Raw genomic sequence first — 18,130 nt, forward strand, 5'->3', positions numbered from 1 at the left:
AGAGGATAGGAGAACATTGAAGGTAAATGTGGGTGATGAGATGTACAAGGGAAGAGGGTGGTTGCGAGTTGAAAGTAAGCTTTAAAGGATATAGCTTAGCCAGAAACTAATTCTGGAGATGCTCTCATCCTATGCCACATTTTTACTGTTTATATTTAAATCTAATACTAGTTTATATACTGTGTATTGCTATTCCAAAATCCACTAATAATTTTTAAGGTTTACATACATACATACATATACCAAGGCTTTTTCCCCCTTACAAGGGAGGTAGCCAAAAAGGAAAAGGCATAAAATCATTTCCACCCATTTCATCCCTGAATACACTCCACACCTCTCCACCCTCCCTCTTATCTTAGCACCTCCTGGATGACGGGTCATCCCTGCACCTTGTCCACTGCCCTGGGTCAGAAGCAGTGTCGTAAGACACAGCACATCCACAGCAAGGCCACTTCATTAAATCGGTGACCACCCCTCTCCGTCCCCCCATTGCATAAAAGGAGAAGACGGGGAGAAATCCCTTCTGGCTGCGTCAAATTTTGCTCCCACATACTACCTCACCCTCCATCCCCCCGCCCATTCCACCTCATGCAATCACAACATCATCCATATACAACCATTCTCCATTCACCCGTCTTCTGTCCTCTTCCGTCCTTCCTCAACAGACATTCCCCTCTTCCCCAAAGCCCCCTTCACCCCACCCATCCACCTCATCCTAGGACGTCCCCTCATGTTCACTCCCTCCACATCTGCCTTCCATACCTCTTTTACTAGTCTTTCTTCACTCATTCTTTCCATGTGTCCAACCCATCCTAATATTCTTTCATCAACCCTATCTCCCAGCTCCCTTTCCACTCCTGTTCTCCTCCTCACCTCCTCATTTCTCACCCTATCTAGCCTAGTAACCCCCATCATACTTCTCAGACACCTCATCTCAAACACATTCAAACTCCTTCTCTCTTCTCTTATGTTCCATGTTTCTTCCCTATACAGTTTTAAATACTTAAGCCGAGATGCATAGGCCTCACAGATAGGCAAGAATTGTGAATATGCATTAGTTAGGTTCCTCTGGGAAATTGTGGATTTGTGGGGTCATGAATGACAAGTCACAGATAGGCAGGGATCCACTTTATTCCCTTCTCTTCCTCCACAACCACCATACACCAGCCGCCAGAAACATATCCCTAATTATAACACTCACTGCTTTATCAACAAACATTGTTGTATGCCAGAGTCCACCTGACCAGGCTGCGGTGCAGCCATCATCCAGCCTTTCAAGTTACCAGAAGGGGCTGGATGACCACATCATAGATAACTGTCCAGGATGTAACATTTCATGCTAAACTATACAACACTTTATGGAAGACTGTTTTGTATTTACCAAGTTGTATTATACAGGAAGAGAGCTATGCTTACAGTGACCTGTCTTTGTATCTTTCAGCATCTAATTTGTTCTTAAATTCTTGTATAGTTTTTGCACACACTGTTGCCTCATCCAATTTGTTCCAGATATCTACCACTCTGTGTGGGAAACTATTCTTTTTCAGATCTCTTCTATAACTATCCTTTTTGGGTTTCTTTTCATGTCCTCTTGTTTTTCTCTTATCACACTTTAATAAATCTTCTCTGTCAAGGACTTCCTTCCCTTTCATAATTCTGTAAATGGCCATTAGATCTCCTCTTTCTCTTCTTTGTTCCAGGGTTGGTAGTTTCCAGTTTGGACAATCTTTGTTCGTATGTCAATTTAGAGAGAGTTGGTGCCATCTTTGTTGTTGCTCTTTGGATTCTTTCTAATTTCTTTATATTTTTTTTTGTACTGGGTGTCCATAGTGTTGCAGTGTACTCCAATCTTGGTCTTATCAGTGTGACTAATATCTTCTTTACCATTTCCCCATTCAAGTAGTCAAAGGCCACTTTCATTGATCTTAGTAAATTGACTATTTTGTTGATATGCTTCTCTGGTGACATGTCTTTGCTGATAATTACTACTAGGTCCCTTTCCGAGCTAACTTTTTTTTTAGTTCCTTTGTTCCAATCTTATTTTGCCCTGATATTCTATTTTTACTTTTTCCAAACTCCATTATACTACATTTCTTGATGTTGAAGTTCACTTCCCACTTTTGACTCCATGCACAATCATGCATGCCAACACCACTGAAATATGCATAAGTAGTATGGTCCCCACACAGATTAAAGGATATAAACAAGATCGAGAGAATACAAAGGACAGCAACCAAACTGGTCCCTAGCCTGGCAGATAAACCATATGAGGAAAGACTAAAGGCACAGGGTCTGCTAACTTTGAATGATCAAAGAGGAAGAGGTGATATGATTATAGTATTCAGGTCACTAAAGGGGATAGGTTGTAGTGACAGAAGAGATCTGATTAAAGATGGGAGGGCTTTAAGAGGTTATGGGAGGAAATTAAGAAAGATCATACGTCTAAGGGGCTTCAATAGTTTTCCATATAGATTCATAAATAGTTGGATTAGCTTAGGAAGTGATATAGCCCAAGCTCAAATAATACACAAGTTCAAACTAAATAAGATAATTGGAAATCAAGGATATAGGTTAAGTTGGAACTCTACATGAATTTGAGGCTAGGTATGATAAAAAATTAGAGAATAGGGGATGGGGCCCAATCAGCGTCACAATTAGGTAAATACAATACATACTTTACAATGGGAAAAGCCTGTTCCAGCCATGTTGTTCCTCAGGGAAATGGGATTACTTGGCCAGACAGTCTAAGGAACAACAACAACGACATCCTCATACCACACACACACACTCACCCAAGATTCTTGGCATAGCATAAGATACATCTATGTCATTCAAACAACACATCACAAACATAAAGACAAAACACACACCTACAACTGATGTACTTAAATCACTTGCAGGTACAACATTAGGGCAAAAACAAAGAAACTACCATTACAGTATACAAACAATATATATGCTCAGCGTTTAATTATGCAAGCCCTGCATGGACCTCTAACCTCACTAAGAAACCACAATACCCTGCAGACTATACAGAACAAAGCCCTAAAGATAAATACAGGCTGAACAAATAACACCTACAGACCATCTAAACAATGAAGAGAGAGTCCTCAAAGTCAAGGATCACCTTGACATGAGAAGCACACAAACATATACCACAGCCTTCACAAACATAGTTCACCCACTACACCACATGATAGAACACCCATATATGCCAAGAAACATCAAACAACATCCAAATACCAATATCATACTCAAATACTCTCTTCTCTTCCTCCACAACCACCAGATACCTGCCTCCAGAAGCATCCATAATCATATCACTCACTGCTCTATCAACAGACAGAGACAACACACTACTGCATGCCAAACCCCTTGAAATCCATCCCTCTGAAACCTCTCTCCCTCAAGAGAACAGTCCACCTGGCCAAGTTGCAGTGCGGCCACCATCCAGCACTTGTAAATTACCAGAGGCAGATGGATGAATGCATCACAGATATCTGTCCTGGATGTAACACTTCACCCCATACTATTCAACACATTATGAATGACTGCATGACTGTACACAATTGTGTATACCAACAACACAACATATACTCTATAAGATATTTATGGGGAAATCCCATTCCAGCCATGGCTTTCCTCAGGGAGATGGGATTGCTCAGCCAGACACCCTAGGGAATGTCATCATAATCATCCCCTATACAAGGGAGGTAGCCAGCCATGGTATGCACCCACACCCACCCATTCCATTTCCATCCATTGTTTCCTTCTTATCTTAGCTCCTCATAGATGAAGGGTCATCCCTGTCTCCTGCCTACTGCCTGAGCCAGAAGCAATGGAAGAAGACATAGCACATTCACTTTAGGGCCACTTTATCTACATGGTAACTCTCTCTCATCCCCTCATGATGAAAGTATAGAAGATGGGGAGAAATCCCTTCAGGCTGCATCAAAATATCATCCTTATACAACCATTTTCCACTCACACTTATCCCTTGCCATCTCCTTCCCTGTTCAACAGACATTCCCCTCTTGCTCAAAGCCTCCTTTCACCCCATCCATCCACCCCGTCCTCAGTTGTCCCCTTAATTCACAATTCATCCATCTATGTTTTTTATATTCTTTTAAGTAATCATTCTTCACTCATTCTTTCCATGTGTCATCCAAACCATCCCAATAATCTTTCATCAGCCAAATCTGCCAGCTCTCTCCTAGCCCCACTCTCCTCAATTTTCATTCTATCCAACTTTGTAACTGATGTCATATTTCTCAGACATTTCATCCCAAATACGTTTAAGCTTGCCCTTTCTGTCTCTTACAAGTTCCAAGTCTTTTCTCTAAATAGTGTCATAGGCACAAACACCCCTTCATATAACCTTCACTTTACATCAATTCCTAGATATCTATTTCTCAAGACACTTTTCAATTCCACAAGACAACTACTTGCTTCCCTCACTCTATAGTTTACCTCCACCCCAACTCCATTTCCTGCCAGGAAGGACTCCAAATATTTAAAACTTGCACATTTTGTCAAACTGTTCCCTGAGTATCTAATCTAATTTTTCTTTAACTGAATCAAGAAATTATTCTAAACTAAAAAAAATGTATTTCAAAGTATCTTCTAAAGCATAACTGAAATGAAATTGATTTTCTACATCCTGTTGGATCATTTAAAGACTAATATGTTCTGAATAAAACATTACTGCAAATGAAAATATAAAAAAAATTCTCACAAGATATGTTAATCATTATATAAACACATGCCCTACAATCAACTTTCATGGAACGAAACCTAATTGTATAACAAAGTATATCTGCATTGTTACACAAAATTTCATATAGAAGACCCATATTTTCCAATTTCCAGTCAATGAAAATATCAGCATCTCATCATCTGAAAATACTTGCCTGATATGCAAGCCATTCCAAAGTGTCAAGTGAGTTGTTGACAAAGGCAGCACGAATGGGGAAAGTAATGGGCTGAGCAATATTGTTCCTTTCCAACACATCACACATTTCCTTCATCATTTCCTGAGTGTAAGCACCACGTGGGTCATTAGCACTGACATACTTTGTAGTCCAGCCTACAGAAAGGGTGGCCTGCCAGAAAAAAAAAATTATCCTGAGTTAGAATGGGTGAAAATTATACTGGTAGTATGAATGCACAGGACAACCTGTTAAAAGAAACAAAGAAAAAAAAATGAAACTGATCCTCATGTCATGATATGAACTAGTAGGGTGGCTTGTGAGTTATTTAAAAAAAAAAAAACAAAAAAAAAAAAAAAAAAAAAAATATGGGGCCCAAAATTACAGAGAACCAATCCCAACCATAAGATAGAACTATAGATAATTAGTTATTATTCTGAGCAGTACATATAAATAAAGGCCTCTTCCCCCTTGTACGAGGGTTGGCCTAACCAAGGCATACATCCACCATTCACTCACTTGTTGTTCCTTCTTGGCTCCTTGTGGATAATGGGTTATCCCTTCATCCACAAGAAGCTACTGCCCCAAAATCTTAAGAAGCACTGCGTTTGCATTACAGGGTGTTGCATCACACACCACTAATAACAAAAGAATTTCATGGTCTATCTTTAATCACAATAAATTTTTAATCAAATGTATGTTATAAAGTACAAAGAGCTTTGAAAATGATGAGAGCAGGTAAGGCACCTAGGTGGGATGGGTGTCATGCACGTGTCTGAAGTAGGGAGGCACAGTTATAGTGGACTGGCTAGTGAGGTTGTTGTTGTTATTCCCTAAATTGTCTAGCCATGCAGTCATGGGACAAGCAAGGTTTAATGTGTGTCTAAAGGAGGGAAGAATGGCAGAGGACTAGAGAAGTGTGTGTATAGTTCCATTTACAAAGGAAAAGGGGACAAATGTGATTGTAATAGTTTTAGAGGGATCATTATGGAAGGATTATAATTGATATGAATTTTATGGTAAGTCAATTTTGTGAGAAGGCTTTGGCAAAAGGTAAGGACGTTTTTTGGGCCTTTATGCATTTGGAGAAGGCTTATGACAGGGTAGACAGGAGGTAGAGTGCTGGAAAACTGGAGGAATGCCTGTATATTTTTGCTTTACAAGGGAAAAGGAGATAAATGTGATTGTTGTAATCTTAGAGGCATCAGATTGTTAAGTGTAGTTGGGAAGGACTATGGGAGGGTTTTAATTGAGAGGATTAGGAGAGGAACAGAGGAATTAATTGGTGAGGAGCAGTGTGGATTTAGGAAAGACAAAGGTTTTGTGGATCAGATTTCTTTGGTAAGGCAGATATTTGCAAAAGCTTTGGCAAAAGGTAAAGATGTTTTTTGGGCCTTTATGGATTTGGAGAAGGCTTATGATAGGGTAGACAGGAAGGTACTGTGGGAAGTATTGCAGATATATGGGATTGGGGAAAGCTGTCAAGGGCAGTCAAGACTTTTTACAAGAGTAGTAGAGCCTGTGTTAGCATTGGAAATGGAGAGTGAGTGGTCTGAGGTAAAGGTGGGACTGTATCAGGGATGTGTCATGTCACCATGGCTGTTCAATGTATACATGGATGGGATGGTGCAGGGAGTAAATGCAAGGGAGATGGACAGGGGACTCAAGTTGGTTAAAGAAAATGGAGAAAAGTGGGGGGAGAGCCAGTTGTTGTTTGCTGATTACAATGGACTTATGGCAGGGTCAGAGGAGTAATTGATTCAGTTAGTGATGGAGTTTGGAAAGGTGTGCCACAAGAGAAAGTTGAAGGTAAATGTGGGTAAAAATAAGGTGATAAGATATACATGGGAAGAGGATGGTAGAATTAAAAGTATATCTTAAAGGAGAGAAGCTGGAGGAAGTGTATAGGTTTAGGTATTTAGGTTTGCATGAGGCAGGAAAGGAAGGTGTGAAGGTGGAGGTAAATTAGAGATTGAGAGAAGCAAGTAAAAGCCTTGGAGGATTAAAAAGTGTAATGAGAAATAGGCAGCTGGGAATGGATGCAAAAAGGAGATTACATGCAGTGGTAATTATGCTAACAAAACTGTATGGGGTGCAGAGGTGGAATTTATAAAAGGCAGTGAGGAGAAGTTTAAATGTGTTTGAGATTAAATGTCTGAGAAGTATGGTTGGGGTTACAAGGTTAGATAGAGTGAGAAATGAAGAGGTGAGGGGGAGAGTGGGGGGTGGAAAAGGAGATGGTAGATAGAGCTGAAGAAAGAATATTGGAATGATTTTGACACATGTAAAGAGAGAATAAAGATGAATAAAGGTGTGGAAGGCAAAGGTGGATGAAGTGAACTTGAGGTGATGACCGAGGATGAGATGGATGGATGGGTGAAAGGGGCTTTGATACAAACAAAATGCAATCAGTGGTGGTTCTTACACTGATGAGGTTAAAATCATCTCAACCCCTTCAATCTGGTAACAAACTTTATAGGTTTATTCTGAGTACTGGTACAAGATTTTATACCTTAGACCTGAGTACAGTATAATAAACTACAAATTACTAATTCTCAGCTTCTCACCTAAACAAAACTATTTGATACATCCAGCACAACCTTTATAAAGAATGTCATCAAATTGATAGGGTCAGATTACAGATATACATGGAAAAACTTACAGTAGGGAAGGCCATAGAACACAATGTAAGGAATTTATCTGGGTTCAGAGGTGGTCTGCTGATCTCTACAGGGCCTCTCAATATGTCAGCATTCAACCAAAGTGGAAAACTGATCTGGTAAAATGGAAATACGTAAACATGTGTATGTATGTAAATATGTGTATGCATATACATATATATATATATATATACATATATATATATTTCTTGGGCACAGGTTTTCTCTTAGGCTAGATATATATACATACATAAATATATATGTACTGTATATATATATATATATATATATATATATATATAAATCCATATATATATATACATCATATATCTATATATATATATATACATATATGCATATATATATTTCTTGGGCACAGGTTTTCTCTTAGGCTATTCTGATTGAAATGAACTGCACTGGATGCTTTGATGATTTTAAGGTAGATATTTTTCATCTTTTGGAAAGTCTTATTGTTTGTAGGGATGAAGTTATTCATTTCTTTCTGATGGGTAGCATAGCTTACTTAGACTGCTGCTGTATACCGACTTATTTGAAAATCTTCTAGCAACAGGGGAGATTGTTGACTATCTTTCACTGAAACTCAAAATTTTTTGCCTTGATCTGAGGCTTCTTAAGGGTGTATACTGCCAGTTGTTTCACTGGAAGTTTGGAGAATAATGAGGAAAGTTAACCAGGTTTGTGTATTTATATCCGGGCACAGGATCAAGCTCCCCAAGTGCAAGAATAGCTCAAAACTGATTGGCTGGCAGGTGAACCCAGTAGCTAGTTTGGAGCTTGAAGTGCTCTGGTGGCAGACCTAGTGACTGGTCCTGAACGCTGATATGTTGGATAGTGAGTGGCTGGGTCAATTGTGTTTTGCTTGTGTTGTAGGTCATGTTTCTCATGTGGGTCTCTAAATGGCAAAATGAAATCTACACTTTGTTGTACATTGATGGAAGGGCATTGGCAAGTGATGGAAATGGCTTCAGCATCTTGGAGTGTTCTGAAGTCGTCTTCTAGGTGTATGAATTCATTTTGATTTATGAGGTTCTGTAGGGGCAGTTTCATGTTGTGTTCTTCTGTATAATGTTGGAAAATAGAACCTTGACTTCTATGATATTGTAGATGGTGTCATAGCATGTAGGAGGTCCTACCAATGTAGCTGTTGGAGCCGTGATAGTGGCCTACTGGCAAGTAAATTCATATACTACAATTCTGCATTATCAGTGATTTTGTTAGGGTATGTTTGCAGAAGATTCTAATGTCAATATTGGCATTTGGGTCTTGCTGCATACAAGAGGTCCATCATGGCCTCTTCTGTGAGCAGAGCTTTAACTCACTCCAGTACGTGGATGGAGATGCACAGGGAGCTTGATCACATTTGTTATCTACTGACAAATAATGGCTATGTAGATCACTTGATAAAGGACATTATCAAGAAAAAGATGCACCAATATGTAACACCCACCCAACAACCTAACCCACCAAAGGAGAAAATCATTATATATCACCAGAATCATTTCTATGATAAATATAAAGAAGAGTGCAATGCCATCAGGAGCATAATTGAAAAAGGAGTCACCCTATCTGACCTGAATGCCACTATTGACATTAGAATCTTCTGTAAGCCTATCCTAACAAAATCACTGATAATGCAGAATAGTATGGCACTTGCTACCCCTCGGGAGGCCACCACCAATGCAGTGTGTAAATTTACTTGCCAGGAAGGTACTGTGATGGGCCCAACAGCTACACTGGTAGGACCTCCTCCATGCTATGGTGCCGTCTACAATATACAATATCATAGAAGTCAAGGTTCTATTTTCCAACATTACACAGAAGAACACAACATGAAACTGTTTCTATAGAACCTCATGAATCAAACTGAAATCAAGCACTGAGAAGATGACTTCAGAACACTCCAAATTGCTAAAGCTTCCATCACTTGCCAATGCCCTTCCATCAATGTACAACAAAATGTCAATTTAATTTTGCCTTCTACTTGCCCACATGAGAAACATAGCTTACAACACAACCAAAACACCACTGACTCAGCCACTCACTATCCAACCTATCAGAATTCAGGACCTGTCACTAGGTCTGCCACCAGATTGCTTCAAGTTCCCAACCAGCTACTGAGTTCACCTGCCAGCCAATCAGCTTATAGCTATTCTTTCACCAGAGTAGCTTGACCCTGATCTAACTTTCCTCATTATTATCCAAACTTCCAGTGAAACAACTAGCAGTCTACTCCCTCAAGAAGCTTCAGATTGAGGCAAAAGACTCTGAGTTTCGGTGAAAGATAGTCAACAGCCTACCCTGTTGCTAGAAGATTTTCAAACAAGTCAGTATACAGCAGCACTCTAAGTAAGTTATGCTACCCATCAAAGATAAATAAAAATTTTCATCCAGTCTCTCTCTACAAACAATAGGACTTTTCAAAAGATAAAAAAATACCTACCTAAAAATCATCAAAGCATCCAGTGCAGTTCATTTTAATATATATATATATATATATATATATATATATATATATATATATATATATATATATATATATATATATATATATATATATATGTATATATATATATATATATATATATATATATATATATATATATATATGTATATATTATATATATATATATATATATATATATATATATATATATATATATATATATATATATATATATATATATATATATATATATAGTACTCATCAAAAATATGCGGCGCCTACCCCATGTGGCTGCATATTGGTGATGAAAATAGGAAGACATTTTCTGAAGTGAAATAGGTGAAATTATGTAGATAGAATGTATCTGGCATCCCCTGCTGTCACACTGGGCCAACAGAGTGGAACATGAGGGAAAACTTACCCAGGTGCTCCCACACTGTCATTGGAAGAGCATTTACGTGTAACCCCTCTCTTCAAGACGTTGCCTTTTTTCACACAGATTTTCTTCATTTCCCTAGGGTTTCTATCATTACCATGGCTCCTACAATGGAATTAAATAAAGAAATAATTACCCAAGTCATTGAACTAAAGAAGGCAGGCCATGGAACTAAAGAGATCAGTGAAATGCTGAAGGTGGCCAAGTCCAAATTCAAAAGATACATGGTGCAATTTCAGGAGGGAGGAGGGCTGGAGATACCATCCCAGTCCTAGTGGAGGGGGTCCTAAGAAGACTTCTCCTTCAGAGAGTTTGCTTTTGTTGGTGGATTTGACTCTAAAAAATGCTTTATGATGTTCAAAACCCTCAGAGAAGTTTTCTTAGGGTGCCCTATCCCAGGTTTCTGGGATGGTATTTCCAGCCATCCTTCTTCCCGAAATCGCACCATGTATCTCTTGACTTTGGACTTAGACACCTTCAATATTCACTGATTTCTTTAGTTCCATTGCCTGCCTTCTTTAGTCCAATGACTTGGGCAATTATTTCTTTAGTTAATTCCTTTCTAGGAGCCATGGTAATGATCGAGACCCTAGGGAAATGAAGAAAATCAGTGTGAAAAAGAGGCAAGGTCCTGAAAAGAGGGGTTACATATAAATGCTCTTCCTACAGCAGTGTAGGAGCAACTGGCTGGGTTCTCCCTTATGTTCCACTCTGATGGTGCAATGTGACAGCAGGGGGTAGCCAGATACATTCTATTTACATAATTTCATCTCAGATAATGCCTTCCTATTTTCGTCATCAACATGCAGCTGCAAGGGGTAGGAGGTGCTGCATACTTTTGATGAATATTGCATATATATATATATATATATATATATATATATATATATATATATATATATATATATATATATATATATATATATATATACATATGAAACAGGTAGAAGAAATCAAGGGTCTAGATCTGAGTTCCATGTTCATTCCTAACCAATTTTTCTTTTTACTTCTCTGAAGAAATGTAAAGTGAAACCAGTCAGGAATAAACTCAGAACTCACATATAGACCTGTGACTTCTACCTTTCTCAATCTGTCACAATGTCTCATATATATATATATATATATATATATATATATATATATATATATATATATATATATATATATATAATTAAATCCACAGGAATAAATTATTAAAAAAATCACTGTATATGATTAAGAAAATTTATACCATTAAAGAAAGATATTTTATACAAAGCCTCAAAATATTCTCAAAGTAAAATAGGTATCCAATTTTCATATTTCCTTCATAAAAAAAAACATAACTTGAAATATGGACCTGTCTAATGTGCATAAATTATACTTCCCTCCTTACCAAATGTGAGCGGTTGGTCAGAGTTTCCATACTAAGTTCTACAATACTGAGATCCTTAAAATCAAGCTTGACACCTTTCTGCTTTCCTTCCTGAGGGTAAAAGAATACTTTAATTTAAATCAAACAAAAGGAATAACGAAGGTACTTGATTTTGGTGGTCTTACAAAATGGACAACAGAATTATCTACCTGTCAACCCCCTCCCCTTCATTTGGAGGAGGAGCCCTGAGGAGCTGACACTAAGTCCTCAGGTTGGGCCCAAGATGACTCTGTTAACTTCAGTTGTTTTTCTTCTATTATTTTACATAAGAGCTGACAAATAGCCTCTGCTACCTTCTTCCTAGTTCCAGCCAATGACACAGAAACAATTCCATACTAATAAAACTCAAAGTTTCTTCTAAGAGTGATCTATGGGAGGGCTTGAAGACTGTTGCCCATTACAGTAGGGCTGCAGGTTCCCAGTCAGTGAAACTTGAGACAACAACAACAGCAATTATCAATAATTATTATCATTATCATCATTAATCTAAATTATCTAATTTCTGGTGTTATTATATAATGGCTTATTCATTATATAATCCTAAGTTCAACTGCTTAGAAACTCTAATAACCATCTACAAGCAATTCATAAGAACCACCCTTAATTATGACTCCAGAGCATGATTCCCAGCAGTTACCAACTACATGCTCTAACTACATATTCTAATCATATTCTATTATCAAGTTGTAGTCCCAACTTACTTCATTGGCTTTGATGACCTCATCTATCCACATAGCTAGAGAAAGCTGTGAAGTTACGTAAGGTGGGTGAGCCATGATAGGCATGTGAGTGTCAGTCTCTCCCACTACCCGACCTTCACTGACATCTGCTTCCAGCATCATAATCTTGTGGTCTGTGAAAAGGGCACATTAAAATTCAAAGGCAACCTTCATGCATCTATGCTCTGACACTATGAAGAAAGATTTAATCAATCAATCCATTATCCTGGATCTCTTTTGCTGGAGGCTTGTGGCCCTGTCCACAGCCACAGAATTAAGCTATATGTCACACAAAAATGATTTTGTGGAGTTGTCTCAAGTGAGTGCATGAGTATGACAATGTATGATAATGTGTTCCATGTTTTTCACATGAGGGGACAAAGGGGGGGGGGGGTCATTGATTAAGTGAAGCAACCTTGCTGTGTATGTTCTGTGTTTTGCTTCATTGCTTCTGACCCAGGGCAATGGGCAGGATATAGGGATGACCCATTGTCCACAAGGAGCTAAGATGAGAGGGAGGAAAGGGTGGTAGATGGGAGTGGAATGTGTGGCAGTGAAATGGGTGGGAGTGGATGCATGCCTTTTGATTTGGCTACCTCCCTTATAAGGGGGAAAAAGTCCTTGGTATATAGATAGATGTCTTCTGAGTGGTGGGTGCATTTAGGTCATATAGTGTCTGGTGCCATAACCATATCCATAAACACTTTTTGGGATTAAATCACTTTTAAGGTCACAATTTTATTCCTAGACTTGAATTACTTTCAAAGATATCCACAAATACTTGGATCAACAAAAGATACATACATGCAAGTGATGATCCTATATGAGAGATGTTTTGATTGATTTTGTGTTTTTTTGGCACCATGACATCAGCATGACAGATGTTAGACAGAATTACCTCCCTACCACTCTCTTCAAAACCTGTTAACATTCATTTTTATATTGAGGGGTTGCCCCATGGGATTGGGCCAAGATCTTTATCTATCATGCTCACCGATGTTTCCTCTACCTTTTCACATAAGGAGAGTTGATAAACAACTGTTTCCCTCTTCCTGCTACTATATGCCAGTGACATAAAAATAGTTCTGTGTTGTGCTTTGTTACTGTGTGCACTAGAAGCCTAGGTTGCATTTTGAGCTTCTGCCACTCCCTACCATGTGGCAGGACTAGATCTAAACTCTGTTTAATTCATACCATACTCTGTCCATGTATGTCACATCATGAAGACTATCACCACTTGCATACATCACATATGGTGTGGTAAATATTTACCTGTAGCTTCTGCAACAAGGTGTCCCATCACAATCCTTCCACTTGATGGGGGCATGGCTGACCAATCACCATATATGCTCACTAATTTTGCATTATCATTGTTTCATGAATTTCCTATATTGGGAGTAAATATGATCCAAGTCTGATTTGTGTATGTTTATTCCAAATGTAGGAAACACCTGAAATGATAACAATGCAACATTAGTAGGCACACATAGTCAATGGTCAACTATGTCCCCATAGAGAGGAAGAAATGTGATCTAACACCTTGTTGTAGAAGCTGCAGATGAAAGTTCATCACAACACATGTGATGCATGTGAATGGGAACAGTCTTGCTATGCCCAGCTAAAAAATGGATTCTGTATTTCAGCATCTATCTGTCACAGAAAAGAAAAAATTATACTTTTATTTCTACATTATTAAGAAACAGTTTTGTAGGCAGACTAAACTATACTGTACTGAAAGAATGAAATGACGATAAACATACCTTGAATGGCTTCTCGGAGTTTATCTCGTGAGTTGCATGCATGTGCCCAGGTGACATTGGACACATCGGCACTCAAGTCCGGAAAGAACTCAATCACATCCATAATCTCTGACTGCACTCCAAATATCAGTGCAAATACTGGCAAAAAAGATAATATTAGGATTAATAAGATTATCATTGCAATAAAAAAAAAAAAAAAAAATGCTACAGTAATCACAAAACAGTAAAACCTCTTCTGTTAAGTGAGTACTACAGAGATGAATAAAGAAACCTAACAACATCCAGAAGAATTTGAAAAATGCCCCCCAGTAGAGAAGGGATTGTTGCCTCAAGTTTTGCTGATTGGAAACACACAGCCCTGAGTGGCTGGCAACAATTCCCAGGCCCTTCCATAGATCTCTCTAGGTAGAATCTCTGGACCACTGTCTGTGTTTCATTAGTGTGAGGCTGTTTCTGTCACTGGATTCCAGCTGTAAAATGAAGGGTGCAGTCACTAGTTGTCAGGTGAAGGAACTACATTTAAAGTTGAGAGATCTTGGGCCAAGTCTAGAGACTGTAAGCCTTTTGGGACTACACCTCCACATGAAATTAAGAGTGTTGATGGGGTGGCAGGGAGATGATTCTCTTTGATGTATGTTTTGTAGGATCACCACTGGCAGATATCCATCACTGGCCCCAGGAAAAGGGATAATCAAGACAAGTTATCAATTCTTTACCTATAGGTGCAGCCTATGGGGTCAGGATCTGATCTTCAAAACAAGCCCACAAACTCAATGTTACTTTCTTGGTCCCTTCTGACCCATCTTCACTTTAATTTCTTTTTTCATGTGAGGAGTTCAGTACTCTAATGCCTGCATTCAACACCTTCAAGCCAGTGATGCAGAAACAAAGCCAGACCCCTTCACATGTCCAATATGTGCAAAACCTATAAACTGCATACCTAAATTTTCCAAAGCAACACATGCAACTTATGGATTATATCCACCCCTCCAAGAGATAAACACTAAAACAAATTGCCAATAATCATTCTTATTATTAAATGTTCAAATTACATGGGGTTGTTTGCAATTTATTTTGTCATGTTTAACACAAGAGAGGTGGAACAGTAAATCAGAGTAAATTAAGACTAAAGTATTGCCTCTGTAATATAAACAATGAGTCACATTTGGCTAATATATGATAAAAAAGAAAGTTATGGCAGAGAATAGGGAAAGAGTGTGCCCCAATATTATGACATGCTTTCTTCCTCCCTATACTTCTAAGTAGATGCCAGTACCACTGCATGGCATATTTACCATTAGAAGCACTAGTAACATATTTCCATTAGTTTAGAAATACCCAAACCCTACTTTGTGGCATATTTTTGGTTTCAGTTTTGAAGAAAGTCATATTTTCCATCATATGATGATGTACCAAAAACTTATGTTCTATGAATGTTGTCAATTAAAGGTCACTTAAAGTTAAAAAATGACGGCGATACTTGTTTTATTTCACTAGAACTCAAGTTGAGACTACTTATTTTAAGTTTTACCTATTTTTCATTATAACACCTACCATAATTCTCATCCATTTTAAGGCTCATTTTTCTGCCTCCCTTGTATTCTAAGTTTACTCCTTACATTGCCATGAACACGATACTCCCTTATACAAGATTGTTACATTCTTTTTGCAATCATCCCCACAGTCAAACTCATTTTTCTCACATTTTTCATTCCCCTTAGAGTAGTGGTTCTTAACCTTTTTCATCTATGACCCCCTGAGGTAGGTATAATAATCCACCATTTTCATCACTCTTTGTACATCTCATCATCTTAAATCTTTCATTTACTTGTAAAATAAATTACTTACTTACAATTACTCTCAGACTCAGACTCAGCCTCCTCTTCTCACACACCATTTCATACTCCTTCAAAGATTGTTTCAGTAACGTTATATTTGTAACATAAGCATTAAGATGAATCGTATGGTTTACGAGATTGTTGAATATAGAGGCTTTGAATTTACTTTACCGTAAAATATATTATTTACAATATTTTGCTGCCCTCCACCTTTCAGCATCACTTTGTTTACATTCCTATATGCGTTCGCACGGAGTATTATACTTTTCGTGTTGCGCATTACAGAGTTACAGTAGCAATATATATTCAATCATATATTAATAGCTCTTACTTCTCACGGAGAAATAAAGGTTTTGTCTTATGCATTACAGAAAATTACCATATGAATAATTAACCATACATTAATAGCTCTTTGTAATTACTGGGCGATTAGTCGGTTTTAAATTACACACACACACACACTTCAACGAATGGACGGCTTAGAAGACGTTCTGAAGAAAACTGAAGTCTGTGGATCCCAACGCAAAGAGAAGTGCCTAGTGTTTTTACAGGGTGGGGGGGAAATTGCTCATGGAGTAGTGGGAAAGTAGGGAAAGAGGAAAAGGGGAGGGATTACTGAGGGAAATGGAAGGAAATGAGGAGGGAGTAGACTTTGCCCAGCCAGACAAGCGAAAGGTAAACAAAAGACTGAGCGATGATGAAATGTCTAATAAAAATGTAAAGATTAGAAGTATAGAGAGGAGCAATACAGTAGAAAGTGACGAGAATATGTTCCAGGGATTTAAAGAGGGTGGGGGGGACACAACCCCCCCCCCCCGACTGATAAGACTAGAGGAGAGAGTTGATAAGGTGATCGAGGACTTGGAAAGTATGTTAGGTAATGCTGACTCCATTTTCCAGAGAATTGAAAGGTTGGAACAACTAGAGAAGGCAAACAGAAACTTAACTGATGAAATAGAGGACCTAAAAAGACAGTTAAGAAATGTAAAGGAGGAGAATGAGAAATTGAAGAAGAATAGTAATGAAAACAGAGAGACAATAGCTAAAGAAGCTAAAAATTGGAGAACAACCCAAGAAGGGAATAAGGTTTCATTCACTGACATAGTCAAACAGCAATTGAAAGAACATAATGAAGACTCAGTTATTAAAGTGATGAGACAGAAGGAGAATATAGTAAGAGAATTAGCTGACAAAAAGAAATGTATAATTATATTAGGAATGGAAGAGAAACATAACCCAGATAGAACCGCAAGAATCAAGGAGGAAAATGAAAGAGTAAGCAGTTTATTAAAATTAGTCCAGGAAGATGAACCAGAAATTATAAAGGAAATTGAGGAAAAATTCAGACTCGGAAAATATAGTACAGATAAGACCAGACCAATTAAGATTAAATTCAGGTCACAAACAACGGCAGAGAAAATTCTATCCAAAACAGGGAAACTAGCAACAAATGATCAATATAAAAAAGGTATGGATAAAAAGAGAAATGAATAAGGAGGAAAGAGAGGCAGAAAAGCAGAAAAGACTTGAAGCTAAGGCAAAAAACGAGGAAAGAACGGAGTCAGAGAAAGAGAGATTCTATTGGAGAGTAGTGAACATGAAAATAAAGCAGTTCGACATACAAAAGAAAAACATAAGGGAAACAGAGAACACAATGGAAGTGGCAGAAAACTAAGAGCGTCTTACACAAATATAGATGGATTGATAACAGGATTGAATGAACTGAATGATTATTTGAAAGAAAAAGAACCGGACATAATGGGAATTGTAGAAACAAAATTAAAAGGCCCACTACCACCCAACAGTGTAGGACATGATGCATACAATTATTGGATTAGAAACAGAGAGAAAAAACAAGGGGGTGGAGTTATGTTCCTGACTAAGAAGGATATAAACGTGAAAGGTGTCATA

The 18,130-nt window shown here is 38.0% G+C and overlaps 1 protein-coding gene across 7 annotated transcripts in view; it reads right to left on the reverse strand.

Annotated features, from left to right (window-relative positions):
• The window catches only part of LOC143028303 (protein FAM151B), a 30,175-nt gene that overhangs the window by 3,706 nt on the left and 8,339 nt on the right, over positions 1 to 18,130 (reverse strand). Inside the window, exons 1-7 of one of the 7 annotated variants that reach the window (XM_076190185.1) lie at positions 14,382 to 14,521; positions 14,161 to 14,271; positions 13,894 to 14,072; positions 12,604 to 12,755; positions 11,864 to 11,953; positions 7,591 to 7,704; positions 4,911 to 5,102 (exon numbers count right to left, since the gene is read on the reverse strand). In XM_076190185.1, the coding sequence (XP_076046300.1) occupies positions 4,911 to 5,102; positions 7,591 to 7,704; positions 11,864 to 11,953; positions 12,604 to 12,755; positions 13,894 to 13,948 (603 nt within the window). In that variant the 5' untranslated portion in view covers positions 13,949 to 14,072; positions 14,161 to 14,271; positions 14,382 to 14,521. Of the gene's footprint in view, positions 1 to 4,910; positions 5,103 to 7,590; positions 7,705 to 11,863; positions 11,954 to 12,603; positions 12,756 to 13,893; positions 14,073 to 14,160; positions 14,272 to 14,381; positions 14,522 to 16,229; positions 16,515 to 18,130 lie in introns of those variants that run through there. The other 6 variants (XM_076190179.1, XM_076190184.1, XM_076190183.1 and 3 more) reach the window with 6 other exon arrangements.

The sequence above is a fragment of the Oratosquilla oratoria genome, chromosome 9 (genome assembly GCF_046742065.1).
Source record: "Oratosquilla oratoria isolate Oo_2021 chromosome 9, ASM4674206v1, whole genome shotgun sequence".
NCBI lineage: Eukaryota > Metazoa > Arthropoda > Malacostraca > Stomatopoda > Squillidae > Oratosquilla > Oratosquilla oratoria.